The sequence below is a fragment of the Lepisosteus platostomus genome, chromosome 25 (assembly GCF_059453375.1).
Source record: "Lepisosteus platostomus isolate fLepPlt1 chromosome 25, fLepPlt1.hap1, whole genome shotgun sequence".
Lineage (NCBI taxonomy): Eukaryota > Metazoa > Chordata > Actinopteri > Semionotiformes > Lepisosteidae > Lepisosteus > Lepisosteus platostomus.
The window spans coordinates 2,195,143-2,210,410 of record NC_142635.1 but is presented as its reverse complement, the minus strand read 5'-3'; the positions used below and the strand labels follow the sequence as shown (position 1 = coordinate 2,210,410).

Sequence of the window (15,268 nt, the reverse complement as noted above, 5' to 3'; positions counted from 1 at the left end):
TCACAGGAGAGTGTATAAACCAGAGAAACTAAACTGGTTTAGTAATGAGTGTTGAGAATGAGGTTTATTAACTGTTTGGGCTTGACGTGGTGAGGTAATGGGTTGAGCACAGGTGTAGAAGTGATTGCTTCCAGCCTCAGAGCCTCTTCAGACTCCTGTTGTGTCTCAAGGTGTCCTGTTTCTCTGCAGCCTGATGGCCTCCCAACACACAGACACCACTCCACAGCCAGAACCATTTTCCTGTTTCCTTTCCAGTGTGGAGTCGACACCTGCTTGTTCCTTATTTGTGTTCCCTGTGAGCAGTGTTGTCTTGAGGTGAATAAAGAGCATGAGTGGGCAGTGTAGTGTCAGTGTGGGAGCCCGTCCTGTCTCAGGGTATTGCAGTGTGAAGGTGGGACCTTGATACTGGAATCAGAGCTATTTGCTATTGCCTCTCCAGTCCACTGCATTACATTGTAGCTGCACCCAGTGCTGTTGAATTGATAATTAGCAGGATCAGCAGTAATTAAGCAGCTGGTTGAGTCAGATTACTGCAGTGGAGTGCACTGAAAGGGCTGCAAGCTGAGTAGCTCCGAATAAAACCTATTTTTAACCTCAGATGAGATTTATTTTTTTTGTTAAACTGTCCCTGTTAGGGGATTTTTGGTCTCTCGTGTCCCTGTTTGAAAACTCGCTGTTTAGCAGCAGAGACGAGCAGCTCCGGGATCCGCCGCCCCTATTGGCCGAGTCTGAATGAGAAGGCAGGTGCGGTCAGTCTGCAATTAGACTTCAATCCGCGGCTGTTTAGCGGTTCCGACGCCCGAGTTGCTTCTCTTGGAATATCGAGTTTGCAAACAAAAAGTTTCTGAAATTTACCGTTTAGCTGGAGCGGGATCCTGGGCGACGGCTTTCGGCTTTTCTCGGTCTGAGTGGAAAATGTTATAAAATGGGTCTTGAAAAGTAATGAATTTCGCAACTTACTTTTGTCGGAGCTGCCGGACGGGCTGTAGGACTTGTGACTCTGCGGAGAAACATGGTATTAAAATCGTGCTTCAGCTTCTTTAAACTGCTTGTTGTATGTTGTGTTTTTACCTGCACAAAACGCTTTTTCTCGTTTGTATTCCAGGCTTCTGCAGGATCCTGGCGCGGCTCCGGGCTTTAAACAGCGGCTGTCGGGTCCTTCTCGGCGTGGAGACCTGAGCGCAGACCCACCCGTGTACCGAGTGACCGGAGCTCCGCGGCGGATTCACAGGCGAGTCCGAGTCTCTTCTTCCTAGAGGCCGAGAGAGACCCGGTCAGGAAAGCGCAGCTTCAGGACTCGTTTAGGACTGAAAACCACTTTCACAGGGGCTTCGTCTCTCTTACCGGTATCGACTCACTGTGCAGCTGCAGGTCCGGCTGGGTTTTCTTTCTCCGGAGCCGGTTTGCATGAAGACGCGCCGACCGGTCCGTTTAGCTTGAACTGGGGAAACTGGTAACTCGAGTTACCGGTAACTGACAGCAGGAAACTGGAGCCCAGCCGTGTGAGACCCGGAGTGAAAACCGAAACCCCCGGTGTGAGGAGAGAGAGAAGCCGCTTACCTTGCTCTCGAAACGCCGGCTGTCCTGCTGTAAAGGTTAAAGCGAGAGAGTTAAAACATTTAAAATGCATTTCTTGTAGAAAACGTTACTGCTTTTGTCAAAACCTGTAAGAAATTTTGGTACCAGCCGCCTCTCTCCCAGCCAGCGAGCCGCCGGAGTCCCCCCACCTCCCCTGACCCCAGCCTGCACGCTGTCCTGTTATCCCTCCTGTTCTTGCAATTCTAAAAGTAGTCTCTCTGCTCATCTAGTGTGTTTCGGGTTTTACAAAAGCTTTTTCTTGCGGGCTTGAACCCAGATCTGCATTGACAGCACATTAGTCTGGGGATTTGAACCCGGACTCTCACCACCCACAGACCAGCGCGCTACATGATGAGCCACAGGAACACGCAGAAATTTCAACGCCGCCAAATATAAAAGCTTTTAAACTGCGATTCGCCCCCCCGGCCGAGAGCAGGAGCCCCTTCTGTAATAAAGACAGAGCAGAAGCACAGCTGGACTGCAGGAGCCACTGCACAACTGCAGCTCAGATGAAGTGAGTTGATGATGTTTGTGAAGATGGAGGAGAGTTGGAGCTGCGCTGAATCCTGCAGTGATCTGGAGCTGCTGTGATCCTGCACAGTGTTCAGAGGGGCTGTCAGTCCTGCCTGTTGCACAGGACTCTGCTTCACTGTGAAAGGTGTTGCAGTGAGTCAGTGTGACTCCATCTGTTTGTATTGAGCAGCTCAGAGTTGGACAGTATGATGGAATTAGACTTGAATTATACATGTGGACAATCAGGCTTCACCTTTCCACTGTTCTCCATGAGAATCTCACCCCTCACAAGGCACAGAGCTCATATCAGAAGTTCCCCCGAAACTCTTTGATATAATGACTACAGAGAGCTCTCACATCAACACGAAGACCACAGTTTACTTCACAGACACTGGAAATAAAACCCAAGAGCATGGAAGAGTTGTTCACAACCTGGTGTTTAATTAAAGCACAAAAATAAGATTAAAACAAGCGACAAAGTTTGCTCAGGAGTGTTTTATTGTGTTAAAACAGTACATTATCAGACTGAAGGAGTGAAGGAACAGTCAGCTGATATCGGTGTCCATTCCTGAGGCTGGTACAGATTCTCCAGAGGCCGTCCCTGAGAAAATACCCACAGCAGTGTAGGAGCAGCTCAGACAGAGGGATCAAAGAGCACAACACACAGTTTACTACAACAGAGATCATCTCCTTTCAACACAACTGACAACATTATTCCACATCACGATAGCAGTTATAAGATTGAACAGAGAGAGACAATACAAACATAACACACAGCAAACTGAAGAGATCCAGTAGAGACTGGTGTAAGATCTGTACAGTTATATGTGTGTGTATATATAGAGCAACATATACTCAACAGATATTCAAAACAATGTCTCTGAACATGAAAACTCAATGATGTTTCCAGAAACATTAACATGTAAATTCAGAAGGTTCAGGCAATTCAATTTTTAAATAAAGATTAAACTACAATCTGTATTCTCTCAATATCTTTTCTATGGCTTCCAAAAATAAATGTTAATAACGTAACAAATACATTTTCAGCTCAGACAAATCAACATGTAATCTGTGTCTGTATTCTAGATCTCTCATGGACACAGTATAGAGCTACAGAGGAGAGAGACTGGAGCTAAACCAGCTGGTTACTGGTTTAACTGGACCAAACAAACACCTTTTCCCAGCTCTTCAGCTCCTACTGATATAAAACATCTGGATCATCTGCATACACACACTGACCCCTCCAGGACCAGGACTGGACAGCCCTGCTGCAGACACACTGACCCCTCCAGGACCAGGACTGGACAGCCCTGCTGCAGACACACACTGACCCTTCGAGGACCAGGACTGGACAGCCCTGCTGCAGACACACACTGACCCCACCAGGACCAGGACTGGACAGCCCTGCTGCAGACACACTGACCCCTCCAGGACCAGACACCTCTTACTTATTTTATTGTCCCAGAGGGGAAAATGTTTATGTAGGCAGGTAAAAGACACAACACAATACACAACACATTTAACACAACAAGATCCTATTGATAAAATGTACGATGAGAATAAATATATAAAGTAAAATCCCCCCTCAGTTCTCACAGCTTCTGTTAAAGACGAGCTCTTGTCCTGCCTACCTCCTTCCTCAGGGCTGTGGAGCGGACAGTGGACTGTCCAGCTGGTCCTCATGATCCTCATAGCTCAGGGACTCAGACTTTGGAAAGGTCTGAGCTTCAGTCTTGTTTCTCCAGTAACAGTTAGAAGACGCGCTCTGAGACACGAGGGTCTCACCATCATCGTCTTCATCATCATCTTTATCTGCACGAAGGTTCACGATCACTGAGGCTCAACGTGTCTGAAGCAGAAATAAAGTTTCCACAGCAACTCGTGTAACGTAGCGCCGTGATTTCATGTGTTCAGACGAACAAAATACGAGACATAAAGCAACAGTTTACAGCTACAGCACTAAAAGCCGCCTCGGATTTTTCACAAAGAAAGGCGCCACCGATTAAATGTTACTTCTGGCTAAAAAATAAATCTTTTCTGTTTCTTAGACGGACAGGAACAACAAAACATTTAAAATTCCTGCCCCTCTCATGAAACTCTGAGTTTATTGGGCAACTGGACCGAGTCTTGTCTATAATTGGGAAATTTTACTGCCATTCAGCAATAACTCCGACTGACCAATCGCAATATCGCTGGGCTCAATCCAGGGATCTGATTGGCTGTGAATCTTCTTCTTCATAAACAGAGAGTACAGACCCCAGTCACATGATCCGGGTGTTCAATACACAACAGACCCTCACTACTGCACTGTAAACCAGCCCTCCATAGAATCGTGTATCACCACCGCCGCCGGCGGACAGTTATCGGAATCGACACCTCCTGCTGTAGCCCGATCAATAGGCTTCATTTTATTTCGAAATCACTGACACTGCGGGCTTTCTTACGTTTTCACTTTAATATCCAAAGACATCTCCGAAGTCCACATATTCAAACGTAAATTGTATTTTTGAAGGACGAGTCACAATAATGACAGTTTTGACTCCTAAACACGTTAATAACATGCTTTATTATAGAATAAACCAAACAATTTAGGACCGTTTAAAAGAAATGTCCATATTTAAAGATGTAGTAAATGTAGTTAATTTAATATCCAGAGTAACCGCCGATATCGAAATATCCCATTTTAAAATGATCGTATAGCGAGTTGCAATAAGTTATGATTTAGAATTATACTCGTCATGTGTCCTTTTCCAGAGCCAGGATCCACCCTGTGTGGTGGTGCAGTGGGACAGTGCCTCTAGTGGTCATGTGTAATACTGCAGCCTGGAGCCCTGTGACTGGACAGCTGACCCACAGGGGCTCAGGAGAGGGAGTCGGGCCTGAAGCAGAGAGCCAGCAGTGTGCTGGAGCCCAGCCTGTCTGAGAGGGAGGAGACAGGAGCCCTGCAGGTGAGTGTGGGGCTGTGGCCCAGTCACCCTGCTGCTGGTGGGACTGGTGTGGGGGTCTCTCTGCACCAGGAGCCCAGCTGGTGTGGCAGCTGCTGGTGCTCTGGACAGGACTGGCTCCAGCCTGCAGGACCCTGAGCTCAGGGCTGTGGAGGGGCTGGCCTGTCCCAGGTCAGGGTCAGCAGGGGGAGAGGAAGGAGTCTGCTGGGAGCCCAGGGTCTCCAGTGCAGTGGGGAGCTCAGAGCCCAGTGTCTAGAAGTGGTGTGGGAGTATCTCTGTGTCCCAGAGAGGAGGGTGGACAGTGGTGCCCCAGAGGCCCAGTGGGGTCCTGCCCAGCACCCCTGGAGAAGGAGAGGATGGACTGTCTGCAGAGGCCAGAGCTGCCAGTCCAGCAGAGGGCATCCCAGAGGCTTCTCCTGGCCAAGCAGAGGGGGCTCAGCCTCCCCAGGGAAGAGCCGCTGGCTGGGTCTCTAGAGGGAGGAGGAGCTGTTGACCTCCCTGCTGCTTCTCCACTCGTCCCCAGGGCAGCTGTCCTGTTAGTATCCAGCAGCACCAGTGCTGCTCCTGAGCCCCTCATTCTGCCTCTCTGGCTGTTCCTGAACACTCCCTGTGTGGCTGTTTGCTGACAATGATGCCTGTGGAGCTTTAAACTAAACTGCCCTGTGTCCCTGCCTGCTTCAGCTCATACTCCCCATTCCCATCAGCAGGGCTGCCTCTCAGTGTCACTGTGTTCATTCTGACTTCCCACTGCTTCACTGACTGGGTTTCTCCTGGGCCAGTCTGGCCTGGACCTGTGTCTTCTATCCCTTTACACCCTGTGATCTCTGGCTCAAGACTGTCAGTCCTGGGGTCTGGGGGGCAGATTCTCATCAGCAGGGAAACAGCCCATCAGCCCCAGAGACACAGGAGCCCCTGATACAGAACAGAGTCTGAGAGCAACAACCTGTACTGCTGTGTGAACTGAGTGATGAACTCCAGAATGATCAGTGCCACTATCCAGACTTGTGTGTCATTATTCACTTCTCATTTGTTTCTATAGTTTTTCTCTGACCAGCTGTTCACAGGTCCTGCACTGACCAGACAGCAGGTCAGTCAGTATGTCAGCTGGAGCCTCAGTGCACGCTGGGACTACAGATCACTATTCAACACAGGCAGCAATTCAACTGAAAGATGCAGTTTAGGTTCTGTATTCCACAAGGCTGGTTATGAACATTAGTAATATCTCAACAATCCTTTCAGTCTGGTAACCTGAATCCTGTGTGTGAGGAGGCTGGACCCTGCTGGTCCCCTGTGTGTGAGGAGAGTGTCCATGTCCCCCTGTTACCTGAAACAGTGCCCAGGCTGTAGAGCTCCACTCCGGCTCTGTGCAAGGGGCTGAGCCCTGTCTTTCATCTGAACCTGGCTGGACGGACACGTCCCACACTGGTGCTGGACACAGCTCTGTAAAACTCCTTGGCTGAAGATGACCAAACTCCCTCTCTCCATTAATACTGACTGAACTGATTCTCACTCCATTAACACTGACAGTCCAGAGGAGACCGCAGACACACAGAGTCCCACTGGACACAGCAAGACACAGCCCAGACATCTTCACACAGGCTGGATTGTCTCAAATACAAAATATTAACAATATAATCTGTAAAATACACAACAGAAATTTTACCTTTGAGAAACAAGCATTGACAAAAATAATTTAGAAATACAAAAATGCAACATATTTCAAAAAGTTGGAATAAAATCCTCATGTTGCTGTCTGTCTGTGTCCCCAGCCTGGAGGACAGAAGGAGAGACAGTGAGGACCAGTGGAGAGACCAGGATTGTCTCCAGGAATCAGCAGAGGAGCCCCAGCAGACACACTGTCTCTCTCTCTCATGTCTTTCCTCCTCCTCAGGACAGAGAGGGGGGCTGCCAGACTCTCACAGCATCCCCCTCACAGATCCAGGGGAGAGGTATTTCACAGTTTCCTGGATACACAATTTTCCAATCCGGACTCCAGTATCCACAGTTCCCAGAGTAACCCGTAGCAGCTGTGACCCTGTGAGAGAGAAGGAGATCAGAGTCACTGAGCCAGTCTGCTCACCTCAACACACCAGCACCTCTCTCTCCAGCTCCCTCTGCTGTCTCAGAGAAGACCTCCTGTGAAAACTGTCCTGTTATTCCTCACATTGCTGTTGACACATAGGAGCTCATGTTAACTTTTCTCTTTGATCAATAAGATTTACTCAGCAAGTTACAGTTTCTTACAAGTTAGATCATATTTACTTGTCTGTTTGACTTCCTTCCTGCCACACAGTTAGAGACTCTGAAAACACAGTCAGTGGACCTGAGACACAACACAGTCAGAGCAGTGATTCCACCACAGTACCAATAAAACACCAGCAGTGCAGTACAGGTCAGTGGGACTGATCACTGCAGGGGCTCAGTTTGTTCTCATTCTGAGCACTTTAGAGCTGCTTCTTCCTTCAGGCCCCCTGAATTACTCACTGACTGTGGGAGATTCTGCTCCTGAATAAAAAGTCCCTTTGCTTTGTGAATTAGGATTGTCAACCTGTTTCAGACCATCTGTCTGTAGGGAAAACAGAGTGAATTTCACTACTCAGAGAAGAGACTCAGAGCTGCAGACAGACAGGCTGTGTGTGAGAAGAGAGCAGTCAGACAGTATCTGACTTCAGTGGAGACATGATCTTAAACTTGTGATGTTGTGAGACGTGTGCCTGTGGTTTCTCTCTCATGTCTCCTGCAGGAGTGCAGGGTGAATCACAGGTGAGTCCAGGCTGTTATGTCTCTGAGATTATTTCCAGAAGACAAAGTGCTGGAGAGTCTCTCGATGGGGTTGAAGTGACACAGCTGGGAGGAGCTACAGCTGTGATGATCAGGAGACTCTTGTCTGCAGAGACCTGGACTGAAACGTGTGGCTGAAGTCCAGTCCTCCTGCATGACAACACTGAGAGAGGATTTCTGACATGCGATGCTCTGGCTATTCCTAAAAATTGCATTTTTTTACTCTTATTGTGAAATACACTGGGGTCTGTAATCTGTTTTAATGGCATTAATTGGAACTTCATCATCTGGCTGTGTATTCCGACTCAGTTCTGTGGATTAACGTTCTGTAAGAATCCACATTCTATTTTTCCAGTATCTAAACTGGAATGTTTCATCGTTCATAGTGACCCAGTGACACCCTTGAAACTGTTTATGTACCATCTAGTATCAAGTGGGCTTGACAAACACTCAACACAAGACACAACACACAAACAACACACAACCAACTTACACTTCCTTGTCCAGGACTGTTCCATCAACCCATCTCCACTGAGATTCCCTGTCCTTCCAGCTCAGACCAATCCAGTAGTACGTCTTGTCCTTTAGTAGACTTCCCAGGAGCTCCTGCAGAGACACACTGAGCAGGTCAGCTCACCCTGGACACCAGCACCAGTCCAGCTGGACACTTGGTCAGCTCACACTGGACACCAGCACCAGTCCAGCTGCCTGAACACCTGAACCTGAACATATCTTCCTTCTCCTCATGAAAGAGAACAGACTCACAGTGAACACATACAGAGTGACCTCAGCTCATATATCCAGCCTCATTAGCTGGATTCAGAGACAATCAGAACGTGTGTTTCCCATCATCACGGAGAGTCAAGACCAGGTTAGAGGTCTTTACTAGAGACCTTTCATTTCTACTGTTCCAGACAGTTACCATCAAGGGCAGTTTGGGATGTATAAACATCTCTTCATTACAGTACCTCAGCCATTTCTTGATTAATAATTCAAATCCATCAGCTCCTCTTCTAACCAGATATTTTCTCTCTCTGTGTCTGACTGGGTTTCCTTGAAAACGTGCAGCTGTGAGCAGGAAACAGCTGCTTTTCCAGAGTTAAACGTCCCGCTGATGGGGCTTGTCTGGGTAGCTGGTTCCACACTGTCACAGCCCTTCATGCCAGTGAGAGCAGCAGGAAAGGAGGTTGTGGGTCTGGTGTCAGCTGGGCAGTGTGTCTCCTGGGACAGGGCTGGTCTGAGATAAGAAACTGTATCTGAGCCCACAGTGGGCATGATCTCACTGTGCCTGGTGTTGGGCAGCACTGCCTGTGAGCTGTAGAGCAGAGATCCATCCCCACACTCTCATCTCTCACACTGCTGCTCACTCTGCTCTGTTCACACACAGGCTGTACAGGGGAAATAGTCACTGCTTTTCAAACTCTGGAAGTGGAAACACAGATTAACCTCTTTTTTGAGGGGGTGATGGGGAAAATGTTTTGGGGGATTGGTACAGTCGTAGGTGCTGCAGTGGTCAGCAGTGTGGCCCTGGGTTCAGTTCAGTATATTTTTGGAGGATTAAAAACCTATTTAGAACATTAAAACTCTCCTTGTATTTTTGGAATAGCTTTTCAGTGGAGTGTTTTCAGAATGTAAACTAAACTAAACTCTCTCCCTCACTGAGACTGTGGTGAGACTGTGGTGAATCTCTTGTTCTCACCAGTTCCTTTTTGTCATTAATCACCAGCAGCTGAGCTCCCACTGACAAGCAGAACTGATTTGCAGACACCCAGGATCTCGGGTCTGTAGAGACGTAGTAACATCTTCCACAGTCTCCCTCCTTCCATCCCTCTGGACAGCACTGCTGCTCTGTACAGACAGACACACAGGAATCACCTGGATTAATACTGACTGAGCCTCAGGGATTCCTCAGGACTCTACTCTGTACAGACTCTCTCAGTTCAGTTCAGTGACACTGAACCACTGAGCTCCTGTACTGTTTCTCCTGGAGTCCTGCAGCACTGAGACTCACACTGACAGACGGGTCAGTAGTGAGTCTCTACCTGATTGTCACTGACTGTGTAGAGAACAGCCCTGAGGCTCTTATCCTCATGTCTGAGAGTCTGTCTGTCTTCTCAAACACGTCTCTTACCAACAGCAGCAGCTCCAGCTCCAGACCAACCTGAAGACCAGCTCTGTCCAAGAAACAGGTCTTCTCTCTCCTCTCTGCTGCTGTTTCACCCTGCAGACCTGTCACTCCTACACACACTCAACTCTCACTCCCACACACACACTCAACTCTCACTCCCACACACACTCAACTCTCACTCCTACACACACACACTTCACTCTCACTCCTACACACACACTCAACTCTCACTCCTACATTCACACTCAACTCTCACTCCTACACACACTCAACTCTCACTCCCACACACACACTCAACTCTCACTCCCACACACACACAAACTCTCACTCCCACACACACTCAACTCTCACTCCCACACACACTCAACTCTCACTCCCACACACACACTCAACTCTCACTCCTACACACACACACTCAACTCTCACTCCCACACACACTCAACTCTCACTCCTACACACACTCAACTCTCACTCCCACATTCACACTCAACTCTCACTCCCACACACACACTTACTTCTCTTCCCAGTAGAGGGCTCCAAACAGAACGTCTCCAGCTGTTTCCTGTATCTGTCAGCTTCATTCCTGTGATTCTCAGCTTCAATCCTGTGTTTCTCAGATTCACTCCTGTATCTCTCAGCTTCACTCCTGTATCTCTCAGCTTCACTCCAGTTTGTCTCAGATTTATTCTGTTTTCCCTCCAGCTCCTCCTCCTTCTTCTCCAGTTTTCTCTCCCAGTCTGAGCTGTTCTGTTTCCACACTGCAGGACACAGCCCCAGAACACACAACATCATTTAATCAACCAGATTCATCTGTCTGTCTGTCATCTGTATATCAGCTGTCTGTCTCTGTCTGCCTGATCCATCAATCACAGGAATGATCCACTTCAGTAGTATTATCATCTCCTGGTCTGTGCATCTCTGATCTTAATTATTTAATTAAACTAATGATTTACAATTAATATCATGAGTATTTCAGTGCTAGTTGAGAAAGGGTGTGTGTCTGGATGAGGACAGATAAGAGCACAGCGATCCACACAGGAAGCAGGAGCTACAGCAGACAGCTCTCCTGGGGGACTGGGAGCTGCAGGAAGCTCCGCCTGAGAGGACCTGTGTGTTCCTGCAGAGTCTTCTGTCCTCATCCAGACAGCCTGGGCACAGCCTGCTGGGATGTGTACAGAGAGTGGGACTGAAACCCAGGGAGGTTGTGATGAAGGTTTACGTCATGGTTAAACCCCATGTACAATACTGTGTTCAGCTCCCCAGTAACAGTATTTTACAGTACAGAACAGCAAAGAGATTATTGTTATTAGTATTAGTGAAAAACTGTCTGGCACTCCATATTTAGCTCACAGCTCTGAAAGGAAAGTATGATGTTGTGAAGCTGGTCTCACACTACAACACTTAAACACTAAATCATCAATTCAAAATCATTACACTTTGTAAAATTTATTTAATTATATTAGATCATTTCTGAATGAAGAAATCCCCAACACACTAGGCTCTGTACTTACACATATGTTGTAGGTAGATCAGTTATAATCCTGTTCGTACATATATTCTCACTCTCATTAATAATACTATATGTTTCTCAAACTTTTCCGTGTGTTTATAGTGTGTTTGTACCTCTATTCTCTACAATCATGAGTCTTGTTCACTGTTAATTTCTGTTTTAGCTTGTGAAGACAAAACCACAACCTTCCCCACAGAGAAGCTCTGAATGACCAGAGGAACGTCACCATGGCAACAGGGCTCAAATACAGAAACATCAACACCTCACACTGCTACAGGAAACACAACTGTGGTGTTAAAAATACTTTCAGAAAAAATTAAACACTTCACTGGCTTTGTGCAATTAGGACTTTCAGGTCATGTGACTTGTAGTCTCTCCCTGTCTCAGGCAGTAAGAGAGCAGCTTGAGCCCAGCAGCTCACAGCCTGGAGCCACAGTCCTGAACAGCAGATATCCAGAGGCTGATCAGAGCCCAGAATATCTGGTATTGCTTCACAGACACATATAAAAGAGAAGGGTGACTGCGTGTAATTCAGACATCAAAGCCATTTGATCACTGTAAGATTAGACACCAATACACACAGGTCCATAAGAAATGACAGGAGGGACTATCAGACTTACAGACTGTCCCCAGGGCAATGACTGTGACCAGTAAGACACACACTGTGACTCCCAGGCTGATGGACACACAGCTCCTACTCCTGGACTGTCCTGGCCAGGGAGAGAGGGAGACAGGTGAATTCTCCCCACAGACTGGACACAGCAGGACTCTGAGTGGCCGGGGAAGTGGAGCTCAAGCAGACACCCTGACTGGAGCTGCAGGGTGTCACTGGGACTGACTGTGGAGGAGGGGTGTGAGCAGCTGAAGGCTCAGAGTGAGACACTTCAGGAGGGGGGCTGACAGAGGCGTCTCCTCACACCAGAGCTGTGAAGAGGTCATGTGACTGACCACTGAGGAGTGAAAATACACTGTGGTCAGAGCGAAGACCCACTGGTGCAGACTGACTGACTGAGAGAGATCACAAAGAGAGTCAGATAGAAACAGCCAAGGAGACCAGGAAACACAAAGAATAAAATGTCAGGCATGAACAGATCAGATATAAAGGTGAAATAGTGCAGCAGAGCAGACACAGTATGCAGGTGTGTTGACCTTTCACTGCGTCAGTTAGCTGATCAGGTCTTTCATTCTGTCTTGTTGTGTATCAGTGAGTCGCTGTCAGAGTCACAGACAGACGACAGTAAGTCAGAGTTTATCAGTGTGTTACAGAACCAGTGTATCAGAGTATAACTGTGTGAGTGTTTCAGAGTATCAGAGTGCTACTGTGTTTGTGTTAGTGTCTCAGTATGTCAATATGTCAGTGTCTCTCAGTGTCTCAGTATCTCAGTGTATCAGCTCTGTACTCACTGGTCTGCTCCCCCCTGGTGTGTTCTCTCTCTGGTGTGTTCACAGTGTGTTCAGAGTCACAATCTGTTGGACAGAAGTTTTCTTCAAACGAGAGAAAGAAACAGGCAGTGAAATAGTCAAGGAAGCCATTAAAAATAAAAAACATGGATGAACAAATGATACAAAATAAACCAGTAAACCAGTTACACACTGTCACTATCAGCTTCTCTTGTTGTCACTTAGTCGATCAGTGAACCACTGTCACAGTAACAGAATATCAGTGTGTTACTGTACCAGTGTATCAGTATATCGGTGTTTTACTTTACCGTGTTAATGTTTAGCTGTATCAGAGTGTCAATGTATCAGTATATTATTATATCAGTGTGTTGTTGTAGGAGTGTATCAGTGTGTCGATATTCCAGTGTGTTAGTTTACTGTGTTACTGTACAGGTGTATCAGAGTATCAGTATCTCAGTGCATCAGCTCTGTACTCACTGGTCTGCTCTCCTCCTGGCTCTCTCTCTGCTCTCCTGATCACAGTCTCATACACGTCCTGTGATGGTTTCTGTAGCCCAGTGTAAACGCTGTCTGTGTCCATTGAACTGTCTCTATTAGTCCAACCAGACAGATGTTCTCCTTGAGTCTCTGTCAGGTCAGAGTGACAGTAAAGCACTGGACAGCAAACAGGAACTCAGAAACCCCTCCTCCTCCTCTCCTTCTTGCTCATTCTCTCTCTCTCTAACCCTCTGAGAGACGCTGGCACAGCCTGAGACAGAGGAACATCTCCAGACACACTAGACTGAGAGGGAGAGGGACAGAGAGACACCATCACACTCACAGAGGCACAGAGTGAGAGAGCCAGAGAGACAGCAGGAGAAAGACAGTGTCTGGCCACTCTCCCAGGCAGCGTCAGTGTCCTGTACTGCCCAGCAGCACAACCTGTCTCTCTGGACTCTGTCCAGCCCAGTAGAAGGGGGTGAGGTCCAGAGCCCACTCTGTCCAGCCCTGGGAATATTAATTAATAGTAATTCCTTACACTTATACAGCACTTTCTTGACACTCCACTCAGAGCGCTTTACAGGTAATGGGCATCCTCTCAACCCCCACCAGTGTGCAGCCCCACCTGGATGATGCACCAGTCCTCTCTCCACACACCAGCTCTCAGTGAGGAGGAGAGCAGAGGGATGGAGCCAGTTCAGAGAGGGGGGTTATTAGGAGGCCACGATGGGTAAGGGCCAGGGGGAAATTTGGTCAGAACACTGGGGTAACACCCCTACTCCTCTCGAGAAACACCCTGGGATTTTTAATGACCACAGAGAGTCAGGACCTCGGTTTTATGTCTCATCTGAAGGACGGCACCTTTTTACAGTACAGTGTCCCCGTCACTATACTGGGGCATTAGGACCCACATAGACAGCAGAGTGAGCGCCCCCTACTGGCCCCACTAACACCTCTTCCAGCAGCAGCCTTAGCTTTCCCAGGAGTCTCCCATCCAGGAACTGACCAGGCTCACACAGCTGAGCTCCAGTGGGCTGTGAGTGGGCTGGCAATGAGTGTGTCTCCCTGCTCACAGACAAAGTGATGCTTTTTCCTGTAGCCCAGCTCATGTCTGCATTACACTGCCAGAACTTCTCTGTAAATGTTTAGACTTTATCTTTTCGAAAGCTGTGTTGACTCAAACCTAGAATCTGATTTCCATGCAGGTGAGCCTCTTCTTTAGTCCTTATAAATGAGGAGCCTGTTCAAGATGTTAGATCTCGATCATCATGATCAGCCTCTTCCTCTCGTCACTAGACAGGCTGTTCTCTGCTTTACAGACAAGTAGAGTCAGTGAGTGATCTCACCTGCTGATGAGTTAACTGAACGTCTCAGGGGATGATGGAGAATTATTAATCTAGGGTTAAAACACTGCATGTAAATGATCACAGTGAAATAAAGGTATAAAAATACTGTCAGGTCCAGACTGTCAGAGGAGTCCTGTCCCATCGCCAGTGACTCTGACACAGAGCACAGACTGGAGGTAAATGCTCTTTCACACTGCAACAGCCATTTAATAGACTCCCATCTTTTTTAATGGAGATAACATGGGCTTAAAGGAGACAACAAGCAGAAATGCACCATATAGACCTGCAGAGACTCCAGAGTACGGTAGTACTGCTGGTCCTGCTCACTTACTGATCAACTGGTTTCTATGAAGTGTCAAAACCCCAGATCTGTTTCCTGTGAATGGCAGGCAGGTGCTTACAAACAGGATATAATTCTTAAGTGATCAAATCAGAGCGTTAATTTTAGCACACAAAAATGGACAGTTGAGTGAAGCTGCCTGCCAGTGTATGAGAGAGCAGCAGCATGACCCCCCTGTGTGGAGCAGGGCAGACAGCCCAGTGGCTGGCATGAAGCAGGAGTCCTTCTGTATCTGTTTATTCAAGA

The 15,268-nt window shown here is 47.6% G+C and overlaps 1 protein-coding gene and 1 long non-coding RNA gene across 11 annotated transcripts in view; both read right to left on the bottom strand.

Moving 5' to 3' along the window:
* Positions 1-1,105: 1,105 nt before the first annotated feature.
* The window catches only part of LOC148640514 (uncharacterized), a 22,323-nt gene continuing 8,160 nt past the window's right edge, over positions 1,106-15,268 (bottom strand). Inside the window, exons 2-3 of the long non-coding RNA XR_015930367.1 lie at positions 1,561-1,727; positions 1,106-1,252 (exon numbers count right to left, since the gene is read on the bottom strand). This is a non-coding gene — a long non-coding RNA (uncharacterized LOC148640514). The remainder of the gene's footprint in view (positions 1,253-1,560; positions 1,728-15,268) is intronic.
* LOC148640516 (uncharacterized) overlaps positions 4,639-15,268 on the bottom strand; it is a 12,549-nt gene continuing 1,919 nt past the window's right edge. For 2 of the 10 annotated variants that reach the window (XM_088619816.1, XM_088619814.1), the window contains 7 exons: positions 13,334-13,637; positions 12,860-12,940; positions 12,076-12,165; positions 10,461-10,703; positions 9,517-9,665; positions 8,311-8,423; positions 4,639-7,071 (listed from right to left, as the gene is read on the bottom strand). In XM_088619816.1, coding sequence (XP_088475942.1) covers positions 6,924-7,071; positions 8,311-8,423; positions 9,517-9,665; positions 10,461-10,703; positions 12,076-12,165; positions 12,860-12,940; positions 13,334-13,436 — 927 coding nt within the window. In that variant the 5' untranslated portion in view covers positions 13,437-13,637 and the 3' untranslated portion in view covers positions 4,639-6,923. Of the gene's footprint in view, positions 7,603-8,310; positions 8,424-9,516; positions 9,666-10,460; positions 10,704-12,075; positions 12,166-12,859; positions 12,941-13,333; positions 13,638-14,519; positions 14,685-15,268 lie in introns of those variants that run through there. The other 8 variants (XM_088619815.1, XM_088619812.1, XM_088619811.1 and 5 more) reach the window with 8 other exon arrangements.